Genomic DNA, 23,921 nt, shown 5'->3' with positions numbered 1-23,921 from the left:
ACCAGTAGTTACAAGGGGAGACTGGTTGCAAAGAGGTGTACAGTGCTGCACTGAAACCCTCATTCTTGTTGGTTTGGTTGCCCATAGTTTGTGTGGAAAATGCAAACTACGGGCAAACAGCTGTTCTGTATTCTGAGCTCTAGTGAAGTTAGAAAAAGTGAAATGGAAACTGGAAATAGAGGACTCCAAAAGTAAAAGTTATGCCTCTGCATTTGTCTCTGATTCTGGTTTGGAAAGTTTCCTACAACTCGGTGAGTTGTTAGCGAGTGTTTCGGGACAAGCTGGCATCTTCCATACAATATTCAGGTGACCATGGCAAACTGCTAGCAGCCAAAGCAATCTCAAGATGGTTTTCGCCAGCCAGGAGGGGAACACCCATCTTGGAAGGTGGTCACCAACTGGTGACTAGGCCTTTGTAATTGGCCCCTTATTCATTTGACCTCCCCAGTGTGACACGCCCAAAATCGGAGACAGGTTAAAGTCATGTGACAGCAAAACCTTAATATGTGCTTCCTTTTCAGCTGCTGTACAACACTCATGACATACAGTATAGAATAGTAATACGTTGTAGTGGATGTTGTGGGTGATGGCAGCTCGCTGCCTGCAGTTCAATTAACAGCCACGTGGGTCATTCATAATAATGGCTTTTTGTAGATTAAATGTGTTCTATAAGGGCCACATTATACCCACCACACTGGTTGCTTTGGGCACGAACACCACCATATCCATTTGTACCTGCCATACAGCACTGTTGTACCAAGGGCAAGAACGGTGAGTATAATCGCCGTAAAAGACATTGAGAACCACCAGGTGTTGCACCAGGAACACAGACATTCCCCCTTCCTTCAGCTCTTCCTGTCTGCATCAATGGACATCATATTTTGCCAAAAGGAGACGTCCAGCTTCCTCTGTAGCTTTCAAGATACACAGTCTGAAGCACAAATATTAGCTGGTCAGCGTTGATGTTTGTTTTGTTACAAAAAGATCCAATCAGTGTATAAAAACTGATCAGTGCAGGTTTCATGAGTTTCAGTCAGCAAAGCTGTGGGGATGACGTGTGGTTAAGATAAAACGGGCTCAGATAAGCTGCTACACAAAGAAGGTCAGGAGCAAAGGTTGTCCCGTGTGTTTACACCTGTGGGAGTGAGCAACCTTTGACCCCGGCCAAAGAGAGAGACTGATAGAGAGAGCATGGTATGAAGTAACGGTAGATGATGTGTGCGTGTTTTAATTTGAGTGAGAAAACAGTGAGGAGCCCAGGCAAATCTGTGTGGTTTGGCTGAGTGTGTGTGTGTGTGTGTGTGTGTGTGTGTGTGTGTTTTGGTCACCATGGTTTTCCTCAGACGGACGCTGCTGCTTCGTTACCTGCTGCTGTCGGCCATGTTGGCTCTGCTCCTCTTCGTCAGCTCTTTCTGGCTGCGTGAGTTTCCATTGTCACTCTTGGTTCCAACTCTCAGTTATTTTCTACCATAGATTGTAACAGAGTATATTTGCTCATGTAGTTTTAAGACACTTAAAGATGATCTATTCTGCTTATTCTGTCATATATAGATAAATAACTAGATACAGATATACAAAAGACCATACATTTTATATGGTAAAAGTTTCAAATATTGAGTTAAAAGTATATAAATTCAACCTCGGGACGCTAAAATTCACTCCTAGTCTCTCTTTTTTTTAAGTTTACAAAGCACTGGGTGCTTCCCCTCAAGAGGTTTCCAGAAGTTGGCCAATCAGGTGAAGGTGAGCTTTTAGGGAGGCTCAAGATAGTTTGTGTTTGGTTTTGGGGTTTTTTTTGTATCATTTGCATTACCAAGCAAGCTAAGGTTAGTCAGCGAAGTGCTACATCTGGTATCAAATAATATCAGGTAAGCAAGCTAATGTTTGTTGATATCAGCCAGAATCACTGATCTGATAAACACCTGCTTGGCTAACTTTTTATAGGAAAAAAATCCTCTTCACATAAAAAAAAGTAAATAATCACATTAGGGAGGCTTCATAAAGTATTTTTTAGCATCAATGTTAGCAAGTGAGTTAAGGTTAGCCAGCTAACTGCTATGTTATGATAACACATTCTACAGGTAAGCTGTAAGCTAAGTAAGTGTGGACTTGGGGAGACAGGAGCTAAATCAGCTGCCCCTCAGCAGGCTTCCAGAACTTGGCAAGTCAAAAGAAAGTGAGCTCATCGTGTAAGTCGGGCTGTATAAAAGCCCAGTATAAATCACAGAGCTACTCTAAGAGTCCCAAAATTTTTAAAAAACATTTAACAATAACGCACTTTAGATTTTTAGAGTTTGGAAGTACTGCAGTAGCTACTTTTATATTTTTATTATACATTCATAACCATATGATGAACCCAAAAATCAAAACTACATTACCAGAAATTGTAAAGTTAATAATGTACAACTGAACAGCTATTCTTTTTAACCAACTTTATTACCAAATCCTATCATTTAATATATTAACTCTACAATTATTATAAGTCACAGCTGATCAGATTTGCATCTTATTTGTCTAACCAGAGGTTTGTTTCAGCCCAGGGTGGAGCCCGGGAGTGTGGCAGCCCCTGGCAGCCATGTTTGAGTTTTTACCACCAGAAGGTAAGATTAATCCCACTTATATACATGTAAATCCCACAATAAATAAAAACCTGTTATGTTCACACAAAATCTAAACCTTTAAAAAGCTCTTCTGAGTGATCCAATCAAGTTTTTCTTAGAGGACTTTTGTTTTGTGTTTCCAGAACACCTGTATAAATACGAATGTCTGTTTTTTCAAGACCTACCTGGTGAAATAAAACTAACAATGACTTACTGCACTATCATGCAGTACAAACTGGTACTGCTGGAAAGTACAGCCTGCCATAGGAGAGTTTCGATTAATATCTCTTCAACAAAACGTTTGGACATAAAATTAGTGAATACTTCACCTAAGGTTAATAGTTTTAGTTAAACTAGAAAGGTTTAGAATGTTATTTAATAATATACATAATAATATATTTTTTAATTAAATTATTAAAACTAAGGACATGCGAAAGCCAATGCAAAGTCTATCATGAAGAGACTAGAAATGAAGAAGAGAAACAAAGAGAAACTAACATGATCATGATAACAGTAAAAATCATGTTGTTCAGTAAAAAAAGTTTCTCTCTTTTAGCCGGCGCCTCCGTGGGCCCCTGAGCAGTGGGTGGAGCCAGATGGAGCCCTATCCCTCATAAAGGAGTGCCCCGGCCAGTCATTTCAGGCTTCGCATCTGCTGCTGTACCTGAAATCCAGCCTGGCAAACGACGATGACATCCTGCTGGAGCCATACCTGAAGAGCTGGGACCAGCTGCTGAAGTACACAAACAGCCCGACAGTATTATTACTCTTATTCTTTGACTTTGCATGATTCACAGTTGAAAAAATTATCCTTTTTGTTTTACTTTAGGCCTTGGTGGAGCCCTTTAGTACAGAAGCGTAGAGCTGCCACCGAAGCAAAATAAAAATAGAGTTATATCACAATATAACGTGAAAAGTTTATTGCAGGTGTGGCTTCTAGGCTCACATGTGATCATTTAAGGAAATCCCACACTTTATGACATCACCAACATCGCAAGGTACAGAAAACAAGTTTTTAGAGCAGTTTGAGCTTTTGGGTCACACTAACTACTCTTGCTGATGTCATCATTTAAAACGTTGGCCATGCTTCATGTGAGCATCCACCATTGTGGCAGTATCTATCCATCCATCCATCTGATTTTATGCTAATAAATGTAACATTTCTGGGTTTAAAAATAAATCAGACAAAACATGTTAGCTTTAACTCAACACATGTGTTTTCTATGGGCAAGCCCAGTGTGGGCGCATTAGACAAGTGTTGAGTTGTCTTACCCACACAGCCCCAGAGTTTACCCACAGCTACCCAATGTGGTCCCACAGGGGCATGTTTGCTAGGTGTGTGCTCTTGATTGACTAATTTAACATAAAACTAAGGTCCAAAATTAAAAATGGCGATGCAGGGACAAACAAAAAGTTAAAAAAAAACCCCAAACAACTAAAATCTGTGAAAGCTGATTCTCACAGCACTCGTGTTATCTTCACAGAAGGGTCTCATCAGTGTTTTCACCCTCAGGTTCATGGAGTCGCTTGGGCCGATGGTGAGTTTCTTCTCTCAGAAGGTGCAAGAAAAGGTTGTGCTAATTCGAGAGCTGTCACTCAGACACAATACAGAGGCTAATGGGAAACCAGCTGGACTACAAACCCCAGAAGCATTTGGATTGAAAGCAGGGGTGAGTTTGAGGATTATTGTGTAGAAAGTTTTCATCTAACACAAACCATGTTGTAGTATACCTGCCAAAAAAAAAGTGAATTTTCTTGTTGTTGTTTTTTTTACATTTTGGTTTATTGTTGATGTTTTTAAATGGTAACAAAGACATTCCTGAAGAAACAGTGAGGCCAAAGTTCACAAAATCCCACTGTGACACTGTCATTTTTGGCTTTATTTTTCTCTGGAGGCGTATCGTTCCGTTAGATCCATGATGGTGGCGGAGCTGAAAGCGGATATGGTTAACTTCTCGTACCGCACAGACTCAGGCTGCAGGACGCTGCTCCGGCTACACCGTTCCCTCCTCTGGCTGAAGCTCATGTTGGAGGGTTTGGCTGAAGGACCGGATGAAAACGGACAATACAAAACACCGGGAGAGCTGAGCAGGTAACATCACCAGCCTGTTTTTACGTATCCAGACTCAAACTCTCATGTTTAGAGTGAACATTGACTAACATACATACCATTATCCGTTCAGGGATGCCTACAAGGTGGCGCTGGCCCCACACCACCCCTGGGTGCTTCGGCAGGCGGCAGAATTTGTCTTCCTCGCCCTTCCCGAGAGACAGTACTTTCTGCAGCTGGTGTGTGTGCAGAACCAGCAGGAGGCCACGCCCATCCTGCGCATCATCATCCACGCCCTGACGCTGGTGCACACACGAACTCAGCAGCTTCTGGCCGAGCGAGACATGCTGGATCTGCCCTGACCAACCAACTCAGTCTCACAGCAGTTTGTGAGACAGTAACAATATTTAATCTTAATCTTATCTAATCCTATTTTTTCATTACAAGAATTTTCTCATTTTTCTGAGTGAAAAGTGTAAAGAGTGGAAATAACTTTGAGACTAGTACTTGTACTACTACTACTATAAGGTTTAGCCATTGTAGATCTACTGGGTTAGGTTTGAGCATGATGGATTAGGTTTAAATGAAGATCATGGATTGTCTTAAAACACAACGGAGCTGTGGATGTGAACAGTCAAACTAAGAAAAAACTGGAAACATCAGGAACAAATCCAAACTTTCACCTCACAAAGTCAGAGAGGATTCTTTGGATTTATCTGACTCTGGACATGTTTGGGATTTTTCACACTTTTGTTTATTTGGAACATAAAATTCTGTCATGGAATTCTGTCATTTTCCCATCCTTTTTGCAAACATCAGGAACAGAGGTTTGTATGAACAAATAAAAAAGGTTAGTCAGTGAAGAGGAGGAGCACGAAGACGGCAATTATATCTAAAGAAAGAACTCAGAATTTCAAAGTTTCATTAGAGTTATTGTTGACAATAATTTACACAAATCTAATAAAGCTTTCCATGACTGGTAAAAGGTTCGCGTTCCAGGGTCAAGGCTTTTTAACAGACTGATGAAGCTGCAATGGTTCATGTTTAACATTCATTCAAAAGGTCACAAAAAACTGCAGATAACTGTGGGCCTGAAGTTTACAAATAACCCGACAATGTTTTGTTTGGAGGATTTTTTGTTAGTGCTGTAACTGAAAAACTTTTATTCATTACAAGCATTAACAGAAAGCTATTTGAAAGCCAGCATTTTCACCTTGACTGATTGATTATCAGTACTTAACTGCTTTTCATTGCTACCACTAAGATGATAGCAAGATGGCATTTCATAATAAAATATGCAAGTTGGTCAGTCTTACGAACAGAAGTTCTCAACAGTCACTTTTTTAAAATGAAAAATAGACTAAAAACTAAATAAAACTGGTAAAATGCTGAATTAAATCAAGCATTTGTCCCTGGACTTCAGTAAGTGAAAACTGTAAGTCACAAAAGGATCTGAGAATCACGTGTTTTGGCACAGAAATTGTCATTAAAAAAAACAAAACTTTTTTCCATTAAAAAAAAAAAAGAAATACAAAGTTCTCAGATGTAAAAAACTGCAACTATAAGTACATTATGTGTAAAACTGATCAAAAAGAAGTTGTCAGTGTCGTTTAGGTTGTGGATGGACTGGAGACATCATTTTTTTTCCACCTAATGGCTCTTCATTTTCAGTGTTGGGAAGATTACTTTTTCAAATGTATTCCACTACAGATTACAGAATACATGCCCCAAAATGTTTTTTGTAACGTATTCTGTTAAGCTACTCAATGCGAGCAATGTATTCTGAATACTTTGGAATACTTAATATATTAGAATGCTTTTTACAACTACATGAATGTACTATTGCTGTCTGATTTATTACTGTTACTGAAGGTTAGTCGGCATACCAATACCAACTAGATTTTTCAAATCTTAATATAAAATGAGGAACAGTAGGGTGAACATCAGGTAATGCTGCACTTTTTGCAGTGAGCTCATATACAAAACTATTTCTGTATCAGTAATATGTTTTCTTTTTGTCTGTTAATAATAATGTGGAACTGCACATTATTATTTGCAGCTAGCAGGTTGTTAATGCTATCCATCAAGTCTAAAAACAGCATATTAATGCGTGGAGATCCTAAAGGTTGCTTCAAGAATGATCAGATTATTTTAATAATATTTTAAATATTTGTTCAATTCAAATTAGTTCAAATTATCTCTTTTTTTCTTAAAGAAATCTACTACATCATGTATAATTTTTTTTTTTTATGTCATGTGTAATTTCCATTGCAAATATTAATCACAGTTAAATTAAGAGGGAAACCCCGGAGCTGTGATGTCATCACGTACACTGCCGTTCCAATTGAAGAACGATCGCGCTGCATTCTCAGGAAGTCTGGACTCCCGTGTGAATTTACGAAGTCCGGACAAGCGAAAACGCAACTACGGACTCGCATACATGAATATTTAGAAACGGCCAAACAGTCTGCAGTCTATGAACTAACCCCAGCTAACCCCAGCTAACGATGCTACCTCTGTGGCGAGTAGCCTTCATTAGCATAAAAATAACACTCTCTGTATTTACCAAGAGAGTGCAGTGAGAGGATTGTGTGTACAGATTTTTGCGAGTGACCTTCTTGCATGTGCATTTCAAGTTCCTTTCTAAAGGTGCAAAATATATGTTATGTAAGAATATTTATGTTGGGCGGAACTTAAAGATCGGGTGTAACACTTTACAAAGTTACTTTGTGTTGTTGGCGTTCACATGTAGACTCTAAAGTAAAAATATGTGTCCTCATTAGGACAGTGTTGGTATGTGGGACTATAGCCTGCAGGTTTATATTGTTAACTATAGACTAACGAGAAAGTAATGTAATGAGTATTGTAGCAAATTACACTCACCAGTGAGTAATTAAATAATGATGTGTGCATTACTTTTAAGAAAAGTAATGAGTAGAGTGTAATACGTTAAATTAAAAAAAAAAAAAGAACCCCAACACTGTTTAAATCAAGCGTGCAAACTGATTTTCTAACGTCTGCAACTTGCAGTTCACTGTTAAATATGCAGATATTAAACATCAAAAAAAAAGGGTGCTTGTTATTGCTGCGTGGAAGAAGCATCATCCACTCAAAGATGAGGAACAAACATGGAGAATACCAGCATGACAATCACAAAGAGAAATGGCTGCAGAACAGAGAGAGCAGAGCAGAGGGATGACAACATGGACTATCCTGAAAATAAACAACCCTTGTGTGGACGTCAGTCTGGTCAATGCATTTATGTTGATAAGCTTTTAAAACACATGAAAAAGCATTCAGTTCTGTTTTATTTATAAAGCTCCAAATCAAAGTGCTTTTATTACACTCATATGACACGGTGATCATTTCAGGACCATGGACAGCGCATGAGTGTTTGACTGTGATCTTGTGTGCTGTGATCCAACACGTGACTGCTTTTATTGGTAGAGCTCATTGACTGTAGAAAACAACGGTAGAGCTACACAAACCACAAACCTAAACGAAATCCAGCAGCACCACCAGTCATAGGGAACTAAGAGAATTTTCTGTCAGTCAGATATTTCTGGTTCTTATTTGAAGTCAAGTGGCTTTTATTGTCCTTTCAACCATGTACAGTGGTACAGTACAGAGTGAAACGATACACGTTCCTCTGAGACCCTGGTGCTATATATGACATGTAACAGACAATCAACACAGGACTACATAAAGTCCAATGTGCAGAAATTGCAAAAAAAACAAGACAAGACAGTGCAATGGAAATGTGCAAAATACTGAGTGTTGTGAAAAAAGTAACTTGGTGTCTGAAGGTCTGCATGTGTGTGTGTGTGTGTGATACTGCAGATAAGTGTTTGGTAGTGACATGTATGAAGGTGTGCGTGTGTGTGTGTGTGTGTGTGTCAGTCCAGTCACTGAGTGTTCACGAGTCTGAAGGCCTGGGGGAAGAAACTGTTTCGCAGTCTGGCAGTGAGGGCCGAATGCTCCGGTGCCTCTTGCCAGAAGGCTGCAGGGTGAAGGGTGTGTGTGAGGGGTGTGTGGGGTCTTCCACACTGCTGGTGGCTTTGCAGATGGAGCGGGTGATATAAATGTCTGTGATGGAGGGAAGAGAGGCAAGGTTTGATCCCTCGAAGTGATTTATGGGAGTTTTTTTAAATATAAGAACACTGCAGAACGCAGAATCAAAACACCATTGTACAGTTTAGAGTCCTACTTATTCCCGCTACTTGACATCAAGATTTTATTCTACTTTCAGTTTGCGCTAGGTCTTCCACATCGCTGCAGACATCACAGAGTCAGTCCTCCGCTCCCTCACTCGCACACAAAACCCCTGAGGTACTTGAACTCTTCAACTTGAGGCAGCAACTCCGAGTCTTATCTTTCTCTTGCTTAATACCATGGCCTCCGTCTTCAAGGTGCGAATTTTAATTGCAACCACTTCACAAGAACCCTGAGAGCCAAATAAATTAAAAGCGATCATCCAGTGTCTTTTTTTTTATTTGTATGACTGATGTCTGTAACTAATGTGATATTTTAGGCTATTTGTGCTAAAAACAATAGCAGTACAATGTAGTTTTGTATACATATAATTGCAGGGTTAAAGGTTTAAAACAAGCTTAGAAATGAAGTATTGGTCCGTTTTTATACAAACTGTGTAAAATGACACAGAATACGACATAAATGCCCCCAAAATTATTCTTTTTCAGCTCCTAACTTTAGAGAAGCTTCTGGATTTCTAAGTTTTATAAACCTGGATTGTTGTTTCTGTTTGGAGATGTTCTTTTGTTTCTTTAAGTTAACTCTTTTGCTGACCTCTCCGCTCCTGCTTTATCTCTGGTTAATTATGTTTTTGTTGCATACGCAAGTGTTTTTATTTTTTATTTAATGTTTTTCGGGGTTTTTTGGTTTGTTTGTTTTCGGTCTGCAGAGAAACAAAGTTCATTCTTTTTTTCCCCTAGTTTATTATTGCAGGTTGGAAGTTTCTGCTGCCATCTGCAGACTTTCAGTGGCAGTACCAGTTTTTCTGCTTCCAAAAATAAAATAAAATAAAATAAAATTAAAGAGTGTATGTAGAGGAGATGTGTCAGGATTTACGAGATGAATCAAGTTCTGAACTCATTTTTATTGCCACTAAACCATTTTTATTTTCTACAATAATGAACACAACAAAACACACCTTCAAGCTTTGACGCATCCAATACAATAATTAAACAAAATTAACACAATTCGGTGGGATGAATATATTATTTAAATGTATGATCATAATAATATGTGACCAGACTAGAATGACCAATAACACTTCAACATGAATCATGACTGAAACATTACTTTCAGCACTATATGAGCTGCCTGGTTATTCTGGCCTCTCTGGAAGGACTGAGGCTGTTACTGTCCTGGAGGTTTGTGTACGCCAGAGAGATTTCCTTCCTCATGTCTTCGATGCTTGTGCCAAAAACTGATGTCCAGTGTTTCTGTGTGCTTTTTATGTGTAAAGCCTTTAATTATATTGGTAGGTAGACTTCAGTGAACAGGATTTACAAAAGGGTTATATTAAAAATTTCAAAATGACCCTTTATTAAGGTATCTTAATGACTCTTTATGACTCTCCACTTAAAATATCTTTATAAAAACTATTGTTATATTTGTTGCACTGCTGCTCTCTTGGCCACTTCACTCATAAAAAAGCCATTTTTTTGTCAAAGAAATGACAAATAACAAAATAAATGAAAGATATATAAAAGTCACTTTGCCAATAAACTGACTGGAGCTTCTCCCTTGTGACAGGAATGTTGTTTGTGACTCAAGATGATTTGATATCATTAAATGAGAATTACATTAAACATATATTTCAAACATTATAGGTCAACAAATTATTTTTAGCAGTTTAAATACAGGCAATCACTTTTTGGCACAACACCCAGGACAAACCTTTGTCTTTTTCCTGTTCTTTCATGTCTTCATACAAGTTGCTGGTGTTGCCACAGTAGAGAGTTTCCTCCCGGCAAGCTTACAGCTGTTAAGCAGCTCTACATGTCGCTCCTCTTCCTCACTCACTGCAGGCTGCATGGACTCTGCTCAGTGAAGCTGAGTCACGTAACCAGACAACTAACCATAGCAGAGCAGGCAGGAGGGGGCGGAGCAATGTGTGCCTGCATGAGAGGAGTTGTGTTTACACAGACATGTCTACTTTCTGATGAAATGGAAGCAACTTACTGAACTTATAGGACAGAAACAAAGTAAAGCACTGATGCTGTCACACTATTAACAATCAGATGACAATACCAGCTTTGGGATCGATACCACTGATATTTTTTTTACCGATCCACCCACCCCCCATCTCTCAGACAGATTTTCAACTATTTTTTTCTGACATCTCAGAACAAATAAGTACTTTATAGCAAATATTTTATATTTTCCCCATGACAGCAGGCCGGTTTTATTAGATTAGGCAATAGTTTTAGTGGTAAGGAACATCTACAGTCAAACTGTAGCTCACAAACATAAATGATTTTGAGACTTGTCGTGGTTGAAAGCACCTCCACTTACTGCCCCAGTAGATACAACCACTGCAACAGTTAATGCTGTTAGGGCTGCTGTTAGGGCTGCTGTGGTGACAGACACTTTATGAATACTGAGGAGTTCTGGGTGACAGCAGATTTTTTTTTATTTTTTTTTAAGCTTTTTACTGGTTTACGTTATTCTGACTGCCCACTTTTACGGTTGTATGCTGATCTAAAGTGTGTGCTAATGTACAGTTGAGCCCTGAAATTCATGGGAGGTTACGGTCCAAGAGCACCCGTAAATTTTGAAAAACCTTGAATTTTGGATGTGGTGAAACAAAATTGCCTATAAATTATTTTTATGGTTTAAACCCTGAATATATCTCTGGGGATGCAGGATTTTAGGAAGAACAAAATGAAAAACACTCGAGATAGCTACACCTATGATGTGGGAACGCTGGACTGCATCTGCTGGAGATGCAATTAGGAGAGATGAATAACGCTCTGGGACTGGCTACTTTCAAACCCCCGTCTCTGAGTACATTGCCATTTCAACACTCCAAGCTGCGTTTTCCTCTAAAGCAACTGCGGAGAATATTTGTGGTTTCTAAGAAGAAATCTGGGAACATCTGTTTACAATGGTTGTTGGCTTGATATTAGCTCACTTTTAAAACAATTTGATTAATACAAAGTTCACCCTGAAACACAATTAGGAAACAAGATTAAAACTCAACGCAACTTTAAAAAAGTAGCCAAAGACTTTAGTATGATTTTGGCCATCTTAAAACTAATTTTAAGATTTCTGATTATCAGTATTAATGTGTTAAAAGAGAAAAGAAACAAACCAAGAATTCAAATAGGTAGGTTTTTTCCCCTTTTTATTTAAAGCAGACTGGTTTACACGACTAACATTTTACTGTACCAAATTCTTTTCAGAACTTTGTGATTTTTTTTATTTTTATTTTATAAGTAGGTCGGTAACTTAAGTCTTGATGCCCAAACAAATAACAATTTAGTAGAACTGTTGATCACCAGACTACATGTTTGCTGTAAGTTACAAAAGGATCTAAGAACCACGTGTTTTAGCACAAAAATACAATAAAAAGAAGAAAAAAAATCCACAACACTTTTTCCAGTTTTAAAAAATGAAATAAAAAAGTTCTCAGATGTAAAAAACCAAACTGCAACTGTAAGTATATTATGATCAAAAAGAAGTTGTTGTTTTCAGTGCCGTTTAGGTTGTGGATGGACTGGGGACAGAGTTTTCCTCCACCTGGTGGCTCTTCATGTGCGTTTTCAGACAGTGGCTCTGGGTGAAGGCTTTTTCGCAGATGGTGCACTGGTACGGTCTCTCTCCGTTGTGGGTCCTCATGTGGACCGTCAGGTGCTCCTGGCGAGAGCACGCCTTCCCACAGATCGCGCACACAAACCGTTTGATGCCCAAGTGGCTCCTGATGTGGTTGGTCAGGTGAGTCTTGCGTTTGAAGAAACGGCCGCACTCGGAACAGCCGTACGGCGCCTCGCCAGTGTGCACTCGCATGTGAACCTTGAGTTCGCCGTTGGACACGAAGCCTTTGCTGCACACGCCGCAGACGTGCGGCCTCTCGCTGCTGTGCGTCTTCATGTGAGTCATCAGGCTGCAGTTTGACAGGAAGGATTTGCAGCAGACGTGGCAGAGGAAAGGTCGCTCCCTGGCCATGTGGATCTTCTCGTGGGACTTCAAGTTGCCGGAAAGTTTGAAACGCTTCCCGCAGATTTGACAGCCATACGGCCGCTCTCCAGAGTGAGTGAACTTGTGGCGGGTCAAAGATCGAAGGTCGCACACAGACTTTCCACAGATATTGCAGACGTATCTGTCTTTGCTGGTGTGTATCTTGCTGTGAGCTTGGAGCTGCGCCTTCAAACCAAAGGATTTTGGACAAATGTCACATTTGTGTGGTTTCTCTTCCACGTGGACCCAATGGTGAGCATTCAGACCAGACATGTAAGCAAAGGTTTTGCTGCAAATCTTACATTTGAATGGCCTGTCTCCTGTGTGCAGAGAGACGTGGCTGTTAAGACCGACGATGGTGAAGAAAGACTTTCCACAATATGAGCAGTCGTGAGTTTTCTGGTGAATTCTGATATGTCTCTTCAACTCATCCACAGATTCAAACTGCTCTCCACAAACTCCACAACCACCCTGCGGCTCCTCCAGGTGACTCCAGGTGTGTTTGATCAAGCTGCCCAGGTTCAAGTACCACACTCCACACACTTTACAGGCTATTTTACTCTTCTCTATCTCTTTCATGTCACTTTTGCGCACTTGTTTCTTCATCTTTTTTGTCACCTGGCGCTCAGAAACAGGTTTAAAGTTTTTACCTACAGACAAGGCCTTGTGTTCATCTTTGCTGTCCACTTCCCTCTCACGGGCCTCTTCATCTGTTTGCAGGTCTTGCTTTTGTGACGTTGAGCTGCTGGCCAAAATGTCCACACTGGGACTGTCTGTATGCTGAACAGGGCTGCTGTGGAACAAAAAGGTTAAAGTTAAGTTTTAAGTACTGAGCATCTGTACATATATGCCATAGGTTTCGTCGACTTGCAATAACTAAAAACAGCAAACTCATCCATTAGAGGACTTGAACCACAGAATTGTGGGTTTGGTATTTGTTAGATCAGAATTTTTTCCCCCAATAATTTTTAAATTTCATGTTTTTCATTTAATTATCACAATCCAGCCTCTAGATTTACATCAACATTCTAGAGTCTTGTGTTTGATATCATCGGTCAATCAAGAGCATACAAATTCTTATACCCGTTTTTATTTTTACCTTGACTGGAGTTCGGCTTCGTTGTTTTTTGTTACGTCGGCATCGCTGGATGGACAGTCATCATTTGTTGGTGAAGGAGGAAACTCTTTCTCTTCCTCCTCACTAGTCTGCAAGAGTTCATTTCCAAATTATTATCACTACTTGTGTTAACTGAGAGTAAAATAGCTAAAATGTCTTTAACATTTTTGTAAAATCTTAAAGTGTACATTTAAATCACATCATAATTGTTACATTTTAAATCTGCTATTGTGGTATAAAGAGGCAAAATTATCAAAATCGTACCAATGTCAGAGGCAAAAGCAGCACAAACAGGTACAGCGTCTACCTTGAGGCGGATGTAAAGGGCAGAGTTTCCAGTAAACCTGTGGATCTCCTCTGGAGTCACAGTCTTCACTTTTAGGGGCTGGAGCCTCCGGCTTCTGTCCGTTGTGAACAAGTCAAAAGGTTCATCATCTGCCAGCTGAGGAAAGGTGGACTTCAACAAGTCCAGGAAGTCAGCTTCCTGTAGACCAAGAGGGCACTTCAGGTCCTGTGCTGGGAACTTCTTGAATACTGGAACAGAAGAGATTTATCATAAGATCAATAGTCCTTGGGCAGTTAGTAAAACCAAACCTTGCCCTAGTATTCATTAGTTCAAGTGATTAGTTGGCCAGTCTTTGACTATTTCTTATGATAAATCATGTAAATAAATATTTTTGTAAGCATTGGAAAATGCTTCGATTTAGGAACAAAGAAAAAAATGGTATTAATAGCACGGCTAACACTGTACCACATAACAGACAAATACAAAACCTTAATGATTAACATTTCATTTCATACCCGTCTTAGAGAGCACATTGGTGTGAGAGTCCTCCAGGATACGGACTCTGAGATCTATATGGTTCTTTGTGTCACTGATGCGAGGTCTGCCGGGCTTCTTCCTGACAGTCGGAATTCTGGGCAAAAATGCAGGAACTAAGTCAGTGCCATAAAACAGCGGTCCCCAACCCCCGGGCCTCGGACTGGTACCGGTCCGTTAGTCGTTTGGTACCGGGCCGCGAGAGTTGAGGCTCAGGTGTGAAATGTATGGTTTTCAGGGTTTTTATCGGTTTTCAGCGTTATTTTGTTATCGTTTTTATCGTTAACTCGGTTTTCCTGGGTCCTTTCACGTGTGTTATGAATAAATCTTCTTTTTTTCGGTACCGGTACTAGTTTTATTTTGTTGTATTTATCCGCTACACCTTAAAGGCCGGTCCGTGAAAATATTGTCGGGCATAAACCGGTCCATGGCGCATAAAAGGTTGGGGACCGCTGCCATAAAAGACTATATTAAAGCAAATGCAAATAAACCTGGGGACCGTCCACATATTGTTGGCCATATCACAAACCTCTACAGTGTGTTGTTTCTTAAAATGGTGTTGTTTCTAACCTTGATGGTATTTTATAATCTGGGTCCTTTAGATCTTCTCGTTTTTGTCGGGAACTTGTTGGTTGCACCAACTCCTGCTCCTCTTCATCATCATCAATGTCGTCATACCAAAGCAGGCCCAGGCTCTCAGTTTCCTCCACACCTGGATACATTAGAAGTCACTTTTTGTTATGGTTTTAATTTTGATCATATGATGATAAAGACACAGTACGTGTGGTTCAGTCAGTTTGCTTTAGTAATAATTTGGCCACTGGAAACCAGTAACTTAATTGAACTCGCCTGGCGCACATTATATAAGCACTGCACTCACTTTCACGCCCTCTTTTCACTCCCACATGGGGCGGCAGCTGAGATGAATTTGATTTGTAGTTCTGAGTTTAAATCTTTATTTTACATTAATGTCTTAAATTCATTAACTTAAATGACTTGTTTTCGCTTTCAGAGTTTAGCAGTCCATGTGTGTCTTCCTTTAAGTTACCACTGATTACAGTGAAGTAAACCAAGATATACGGCAACTAATTGATAGCAATTTTCTTTGCATTCTGACTGGATGAGGCCATGGTGATAAAAATGTAACTTTGAACCTCCTTATTGACACACAGTAGGAGGCAAATTGTTTCTAAACAGTCAGGCTGACTTTTGACTGACTGCTGGTGACAAATTGGTGATGGTTTGCAAATAACTCGAGGCTAATTTATAAACATGTACAGACTGCCAACATGTTGCAATCAATCTTAATCAGTCTGTGCTAAGCGCAACTCATCTGGTTGCCAACTGGTTGTATTCTGGATATATACCTATATATGGGGTTACCTATGTTATGGGGTGCCAAGCACCTGTGTCATTTTGCAATATTCTTTATAAAAGCTTTGAACTACCCCCCGACCCCCCCAAAAAGAAAAACAATTAATGGTAAGACTGTTCAGACATACCTGTCTGCTGCTTGTGCTGTTGCTCCTCTCTGTCCTCAGGCACGACTTCCACCTCATGCCTCTCCACATCAGGCTGTAGGACTTTGTGTTTTTTGGTCAAAATGAAAGAACATTTGATCAACATATCAGCTTTTGTGTGACTGTGGTGTTTGACTGCAGCTCTGAAGACGCTCCTTCCTGTTGATCATTGTTTTTATTCTGTAAACCACTAAGAAAACATTAACTGTAGATTCCAAAAAAACAAAACAAAACAGAGAATGACAATCTGGGACAATCTGGGACAATCTGGGATCTCATGCTCTCAAGGATAACTACATTATGCCCAGTGGGATATCCTGGGAGAAGAAGGGCGTGGTTATAGTTTATATGGCCTGTTGCCACATGCTTTTAAGAGTCTGTATAACAGCAGTGAGAGCATGGATAATAAAAAGCAATAAGTCAGATGGCACGCTCAAGAGGAGTTTAGTTGGGTGGTCTCAGATGTTTTCTGTTGGCGACCTCCATCTCATTGGAGCAGTCTTAAGCAGCAGAAATTCAACTTAGTCCCTCAAAATCTGAGGTCATGGCACTAAAAAAGATGGAATAACCACTCCAGGCTGAAGGTTCTACCTCAAGCAGAGGCTTTATACACTTCAAGGTCTAGTTCATGAATGAGCGGAGAAGGGAGAGATTCATAGATGGATATGTCAGGAAAATAGGTAGTACATATATGTATTTGATTTTTTTTTAAAAAACAAAAAACAAAACAAAAAACAAACAAACAAAAAAAACACACATAGAGGGAAAAAAACAAAAAGAAAAAAATCCCAGTGTCAACCAGAAGTATATCCTTTTATGAATAACACAAAACATATTTGAATCATCTGCTCTTCTCTACACTTAAGTTGACAGAGATGCATGCCGAATTGCAAATAACGCTAATATTATTTTCCCTCCATTAACACTTTATTGTAATTAGACATCCGTATGTTTGACAGCTTGTAAACGTAAAATTAGCGATTTTTAAACGAAGTTCGGCAAATTCTAAATTTACAAATCAGCTTCTTGTGGCTGCGAGCAGCGACATTATCTCTCGTTTTATTTTTCCGCTCACCTCTTTTCTCCAGAGAGACGTTAGGCTGCAGGAGCTCCAGCAGTCTCCTCTGACGGCCGATCTCTCGCCTGAAGCCCGCAGCCTCCTCCTCGTAGTCGGCTACAGTCCTCTCCACCACCGCTAAGATCTCCCGGGCGGCTGTGCTCATTTTCTCGGTGACGATTCCTCTCAGTATGTCGCTCTTGGACATGTTACCGACGCTGTCGACCGGTTCGGAGCCGCCGCTGTTGCCGCTCTTCATCCAGTAAAACATGTTTGTTTGTTTTCTCAGCTGTGTTTTGACGCAGAACACATCCACACACTACAGCGCAGGGTGCGTTTCCGGCGGATTCTGGTGCAACTACAAATTGTGTCCGGAAAAGATAATCAGGCGTTATTTAGTGCCCCTGCTGGTGTGACTTTTACTAGCTAACCCCAGTAAGACTGATGTCTGCTGTACATTTAAGATGCTGGTGAAACTCATGGCATTACAGTAAAGTAAGTGATAAACATTTTTAATGTAGCACCTTTAAGGATAAACATCATAACAAAAATGGTTAAATGTTAAAACAAAAAGTTACCCAAAAGCAAGCTAAAAAAAAGAAAGAAAAAAGATTAATTTTTAGCTGCTCTTAAAACTCTAAAAAGAAATCACCAAATTCATAGATCTCAGGCTTCAAAAGCTCTATCTCCTCTTTTAGCCCTCAGCATTCAGCATTGGATGATGCACAGTCTGCAGTGACCTTGGGGACCTTTAGATTAGATTAGATTAGATTAGATCAGATGAAACTTTTATTAATCCCTCGGGTGGATTCCTCCAGGATATTCAGTTTCCAGTAGCACAGCACTGACAGAAGTTGCATGTTACAGATACAATAAAGGGGAATGAGAGTAAGGATATATGCATAAATATACCATATATATACACATATATAAATACAGAATATATAATATGGATAAATAGGAATACCAGTGGATTGCACATTTGAGTGAATTTATTGCACAGTGATTATTGCACAGTAGAATATAAGAAAATACAATTTTATACCTATTAAACTTATATTTTTGTCATTTTTCATAGAAATTGAAGCAAATATGTGTTTTTGTGACAGGGTGATAGTAACAAAGTGACTACAGATATGATTTAAAATTGGTGCTTTTTGACGTTGTCTACACATAAGAAAAATTACAAGAAAGTCTGGCTGCTCGAAAGCAAAATCACAGGTGACATTCCAGTTTGACAAAAATGGACTATTGTCATTTCTGTTATTTGGTTACTTCAACTTATTCCCCTTTTATTAAAATGGTTACATTCAGGTATTTAGCTTAAAATCATAAGGAAAAAACTATAAAATTTAAAAAAAAAAATCAAATCTACTAATAAAATGTTGTCTGTTAATATTCTGACTTTAATTCAATAATGCCTCTAGATTAATTCTTATTGTTATACATATATACATTACTAAGTATAAAAAATAATTAATACACACATTAAAATTTCATAGTTTAGTACTATTAACAGCCAATGGTTTAGACTAAATTGACTATATTAAAAGTAATAACAAATAAACAAATTAACAACATATTTGTCATTATTTTTATGTTCTCCATTAAACAGTTAAAAATTATTTCAATAATTCAATAAAATGAAAAGTTAACACTATATAACATAAGCTAATATATAACACAAAAATACTCTTAGGTATTTTCTAATTTTAATTTTATAAATTGCATTTTATATTTCAATTTAAAAATATTAATAACTTTATTTAAACTAAATTTCACATTTTAAGGTATTTTGAAAGTATAATTATAAAAGGTGTTTAATGTAAATAATTTTTCAAAATTTTAAAAATTAGGTATAGTGTAAGTTGTACTTTTAAATTCACATTGACATATAAATCTAGGATTTAATACAAGAAACTTCTATTTAATTAGAAAGTATAGAGAGGAATTAAGAGTAAACAGGGAGGTCATTTTATTTCATAAAATCTCTGAAAACTGTCTTTTTTTTTTTCTGGCCTTTTACAGCTTTATTTGATAGACTCAGTGAAGAAAGGACAGTAAAGTAGGGGAAGACTTGCGGGAAGGGGCAGGGGGTCAGACTCAAACCCCGGCGGGCCGCTCTCAGCTGTATGGCATGTGGTCGCCCGCTCAACGCACTGATCTAAATTTGGCTTCTTATGAAGTTACTTTCCACCCTAACCCCCCAACACAATCTTTTGATTGATTCTGCACAGGTGGGATTACTGCAGTAAACTCAAACACTGTCACAATATTGATCCAACTAGAATATTTTCCAATAAAATGTTTAATAGAAGAAAAATCAATAATTGTGCACACGGTAAAATAATGAAGTGGAAAAATAACAACTTTAATCCAAATTTCAACATAGCCAACAAGACATTACACATTAAACAAAAGTCAAGACAATCCAAGCAGGACGACATTCACAATGACTAACCCCGAAGAGTTTTAAAATGACTGTGTGCTGATAAAAGTCCCACAGATTGCGGGAGAGGTGCAAGGGTGTTCACAGACTCTGGAAACAATTTGACGTTCCCTGTAGAATATGTGTAGCGAGTAAAACACACTGCCTGTGGACCAGAACCAGCCTTCAGAAGTGTCCGATCTGGCCCACCGGATGGCTTTGCAGTTAGTAAAAATGTCAAACAACTTTTCACAGCATGTTGCAGCAGCAAGCAGCTTTTGAGTCCTTAAGTGTGAATCACACCATGAGAGACTGAACTGTCAATCCAATGTGGGGTCAGAGGTCTAAATCATCAGTTATATGCCTCCTTACTGTCAATGAATCTGCCATACTTACAAAGTAGTATAGTCGACCCCCACCTATTCACGGTTCAGTATTATCAGGTTATCTTCATTAGGATGATAGTTTAAGTTATTTTTGGTGTTTGAACTATTAAAATAGGCAGTTATAGGTGTTTTTAGAGGGATCTCAGCTATTCATAGGTGGTTACCGGTGGTCAACTATAGTTGATGAACCTTTAAATAACAAATGAAACACAATGTTGTCTTTTCATTATTGAATTGTTTTCACTTATTCTTTCTTTGCATTTGGCCACTTTGTTCTTGTTCATTGAACTTTGTGATGCAGGCCTCTGAATTCATTCAAAACAACCATAACTAAGACCTCAGTCACACAGGCATACAGACTGGTTGCCAACCAACATATGTAATCCCCAGTCAATTGCTGAGTGGTTCGTGGAGGACGCTGGGAGTTGTCTGCCCGAAACTCATTGGAAAGATTTCACAGTGAGGCACCAAAAACCTGCTTGTGATTGCTTTGGTCACTAGCAGATTGCTGCAGTGTACCTCAGCTTGCATGGAAGATACAGACTGGTCTGCAAACACTTGCTGAGTCCTAAGCTGTAGTGAGACAGACCGTTCATCTTCAAAATAAAAGTTACACCTTAAGGGAGCAGGTAACTTTTTCTTTAGAGGCAAACTTTTCACAGTTTTAAAACAACTCTGCAAGTAGTTTACAACCAGTGTCTCCCATATTAATTGCGTGAGGCTGTGGCAACCTGAGTGTCACCAAAAGAAATCTCACAAGGAGGTTTTCGGTGCAGCGCTCTCTTTACAAACAATTTCACCCATCAACAGCCAGAAACCTCCAGCAAACAGTCGGGTTGCACTTCTTACTGCTGATTGCCAGAGAGGTGCAGGCCCATCTGTAGGCCTACTTTATTGAGGTCCAAGATAGTAAAAATAACAACCCACCAAAACAACATTTACTGTAAAATGATCAAATATAAAACTAACCTTCATACAGCCAGCTTCAATTAGAGCTGTCAAAACTTATCAAACATCTCCAGTAAACATAAAAACAGTTTTTGTTCTTGTGACTAGTACGTAAACAGCAAAGAACTCATCCAGCAAAATTATTTTTACCTTCATAAACAAATTACTCTGAAATACTGAAGATAAATAAAGGTTCAGATCTGAAACAGGTAACAACAAACTCACTGATTTTAAGCTCACATTTTCTTATAAAAATAACATTAACGGGACTTTTAACTTTGAGGGACCTCTAATGAACGGAATCACATTTACTTTGTTAAACTTCCTGTAGAAAAGTCTTCTGATGGCATCTGGTGATCATCTGTTTTTCTCTTATTGTCAACAACTCTCCCAAATATAAACTAAATGTTTATTTTCAATGAAAACTCAAATTGTGGTCATATATATTTTGCGTAGTTCTGAACTGAGTTTTGTAACCTTGTAAACCAAAATATCTGAACATTTTATGTTTGTGCACCTATAGATGAGAATTTCACCAAACTCTGACACGCACAGAATGTTTTCCTTCATGGTGATGAAGGAAAACGCTGGGCTCGCACGCGAAAGGACCATCATCCTTCCAGGACTTGAAGCTCAGTAAAGCACCCCACCGACAGCCAAACCCATCTGTTCTCTGATTGGATTGTTAAATTTGTGATTGACATGACATTGACCAATCAGCTGAATGGAAGAAAAATTGGGTCAAAATTCATACTTGTAAGTTGAAACTCACACACAGCCAGGGAAGTTGAGCACAAAGTTTTACACTTCATTTTTTGCATTGTATCTGTAAGTAGACCTTAACAACAAGTGTAACCTCTGTACAATTTTTTTTTTTAATCAAACAAATCTTTTTTACAAACACACAAATTCTCATATATAGATGCACAACCATAAAATTTTCAGATATTTTGGTTTACAAGGTTACAAAACTCAGTTCACAACTACGCATTTGATTTACAAGCACAAAATATTAATGAAAACAACTTGAGCCCATAGAAAATGAGCAGCAGTATAAGGAAATTAAACTTTACATCTTTTATTTGCATTTTAGAAACAATGCGGTTTTCGTCCTGGTCGTGGAACACTGGACCAGCTCTTTATCCTCTTAAGGATACTTGAGGGTGAATGGGAGTTTGCCCAACCAGTCTACATGTGTTTTGTGGACTTGGAGAAGGCATTCGACCGTGTCCCTCGGGGTGTCCTGTGGGAGGTGCTGCGGGAGTATGGGGTGTCTGGCCCATTGCTACGGGCTATTCGATCACTGTACAACCGTTGCAAGAGCTTGGTTCGCATTGCCGGCAATAAGTCGGACTCGTTCCCGGTGGGTGATGGGCTCCGCTAGGGCTGCCCTTTGTCACCGATTCTGTTCATAATTTTTATGGACAGACTTTCTAGGTGCAGCCAAGTGGCGGAGGGCTTTCACTTTGGTGGCCTCAGAATCTCATCTCTGCTTTTGGCGGATGATGTGGTTCTGTTGGCTTCATCAAGTGATGGCCTCCAGCTCGCACTGGAACGGTTCGCAGCAGGAATGAGGATCAGCACCTCCAAATCTAAGGCCATGGTTCTCAGCCGAAAAAGGGTGGAGTGCCCACTCCGGGTCGGGGATGAGCTCCTGCCCCAAGTGGAGGAGTTCAAGTATCTCGGGGTCTTCTTCGCGAGTGATGGGAGAAGGGAGCCGGAGATCGACAGACGGATTGGTGCTGTGGCCGCAGTGATGCGGACGCTGCACCGGTCCGTCGTAGTGAAGAGGAAGCTGAGTGTAAAAGCGAAGCTCTCAATTTACCGGTCCATCTACGTCCCTACCCTCACCTATGGCCACGAGCTGTGGGTAGTGACCAAAAGAACGCGATCGCGGATACAAGCGGCGGAAATGAGCTTCCTCCAAAGGGTGGCTGGCCTCTCGCTTAGAGATAGGGTGAGAAGTTCAGCCATCCGGGAGGGGCTCAGAGTAGAGCCGCTGCTCCTCCACATCAAAAGGAGCCAGTTGAGGTGGTTCGGGCATCTGACAAGGATGCCTCCTGGGTGAGGTGTTCCGGGCATGTCCCACCGGGAGGAGGCCCCGGGGCAGACCCAGGACACGCTAGAGAGATTCTATCTCTCGGCTGGCCTGGGAACGCCTTGGTGTTCTCCCAGATAAGCTGGAGGAGGTGGCTGGGGAGAGGAAGGTCTGGGCTTCTCTGCTTGGGCTGCTGCCCCTGTGACCCGGCCCCGGATAAAGCGGAAGAAGATTGATGGATGGATGGATGGATGGATGGATGGATGGATGGATATTTGCATTTTATTTAGGAATGACTGAGCTTTGAAAGAGCAACAAAATTGGAAAGTATTCAATGCAGAAATGTTTTCCTTTACTGGTATCAACAACACGTGTGACATTTTAAAAAATTAACAAAGCACTCAGAGAGCGCAACTCCTTACCGAAAAGTGAGGGTTATATAATACAATGGCTGTAGCTCAGGTGGTAGAGCAGGTGACCACAAACCATTAACTGGAAGGTTAATGGTTTGATCCCAGTCTGCTCCCGTCTGCATGCCAAATATCCTTGACAATATACTAACCCCACATTCATATTCCGATGCATCTATCGGAGTATGAATGTTAGGTAGAAAGCACTTTGTGTACAACGTTTAAAAAAAAAAAAAAAGTGCTTGGGTGAAGGTACAAGTTGTGTAAAGCGCTTTGAGTGCTCAGAATAGAAAAGCGCTACATAAGAACCAATCCATTACCATTTAGACCGCTAAGGAACAC

General features: G+C 39.7%; 2 protein-coding genes across 3 annotated transcripts; one reads left to right on the top strand and one right to left on the bottom strand.

Moving 5' to 3' along the window:
• The first annotated feature begins 1,173 nt into the window (after positions 1-1,173).
• LOC116335926 (ceramide-1-phosphate transfer protein-like) lies at positions 1,174-5,639 on the top strand. Its single transcript, XM_031759708.2, has 6 exons — positions 1,174-1,420; positions 2,536-2,600; positions 3,157-3,338; positions 4,114-4,270; positions 4,496-4,692; positions 4,784-5,639. Exons 1-6 carry the CDS (start codon positions 1,330-1,332, stop codon positions 5,010-5,012), a joined length of 921 nt encoding a protein of 306 aa, XP_031615568.1. The 5' UTR covers positions 1,174-1,329; the 3' UTR covers positions 5,013-5,639.
• Positions 5,640-12,005: 6,366 nt separating this feature from the next.
• Positions 12,006-17,759, bottom strand: LOC116335902 (zinc finger protein 345-like). 2 transcript variants are annotated; one of them, XM_031759685.2, is made up of 7 exons: positions 17,388-17,759; positions 16,295-16,375; positions 15,363-15,504; positions 14,774-14,889; positions 14,280-14,506; positions 13,955-14,061; positions 12,006-13,645 (listed from the first exon to the last, which is right to left on the bottom strand). In XM_031759685.2, the coding sequence occupies exons 1-7, from the start codon at positions 17,638-17,640 to the stop codon at positions 12,379-12,381; spliced, it is 2,193 nt and encodes a 730-aa protein (XP_031615545.1). In that variant the 5' UTR covers positions 17,641-17,759; the 3' UTR covers positions 12,006-12,378. The 2 variants fall into 2 exon arrangements, with proteins under 2 accessions (XP_031615545.1, XP_031615544.1); XM_031759684.2 differs by having other exon boundaries at positions 12,006-13,648; positions 17,388-17,757.
• Between the last annotated feature and the right edge of the window lie 6,162 nt (positions 17,760-23,921).

Source organism: Oreochromis aureus, linkage group 3 (assembly GCF_013358895.1).
Source record: "Oreochromis aureus strain Israel breed Guangdong linkage group 3, ZZ_aureus, whole genome shotgun sequence".
In the NCBI taxonomy this organism is placed as follows: domain Eukaryota; kingdom Metazoa; phylum Chordata; class Actinopteri; order Cichliformes; family Cichlidae; genus Oreochromis; species Oreochromis aureus.
Note: the sequence above shows the minus strand (reverse complement) of the source record. Positions and strands in the feature narration are given on the sequence as shown.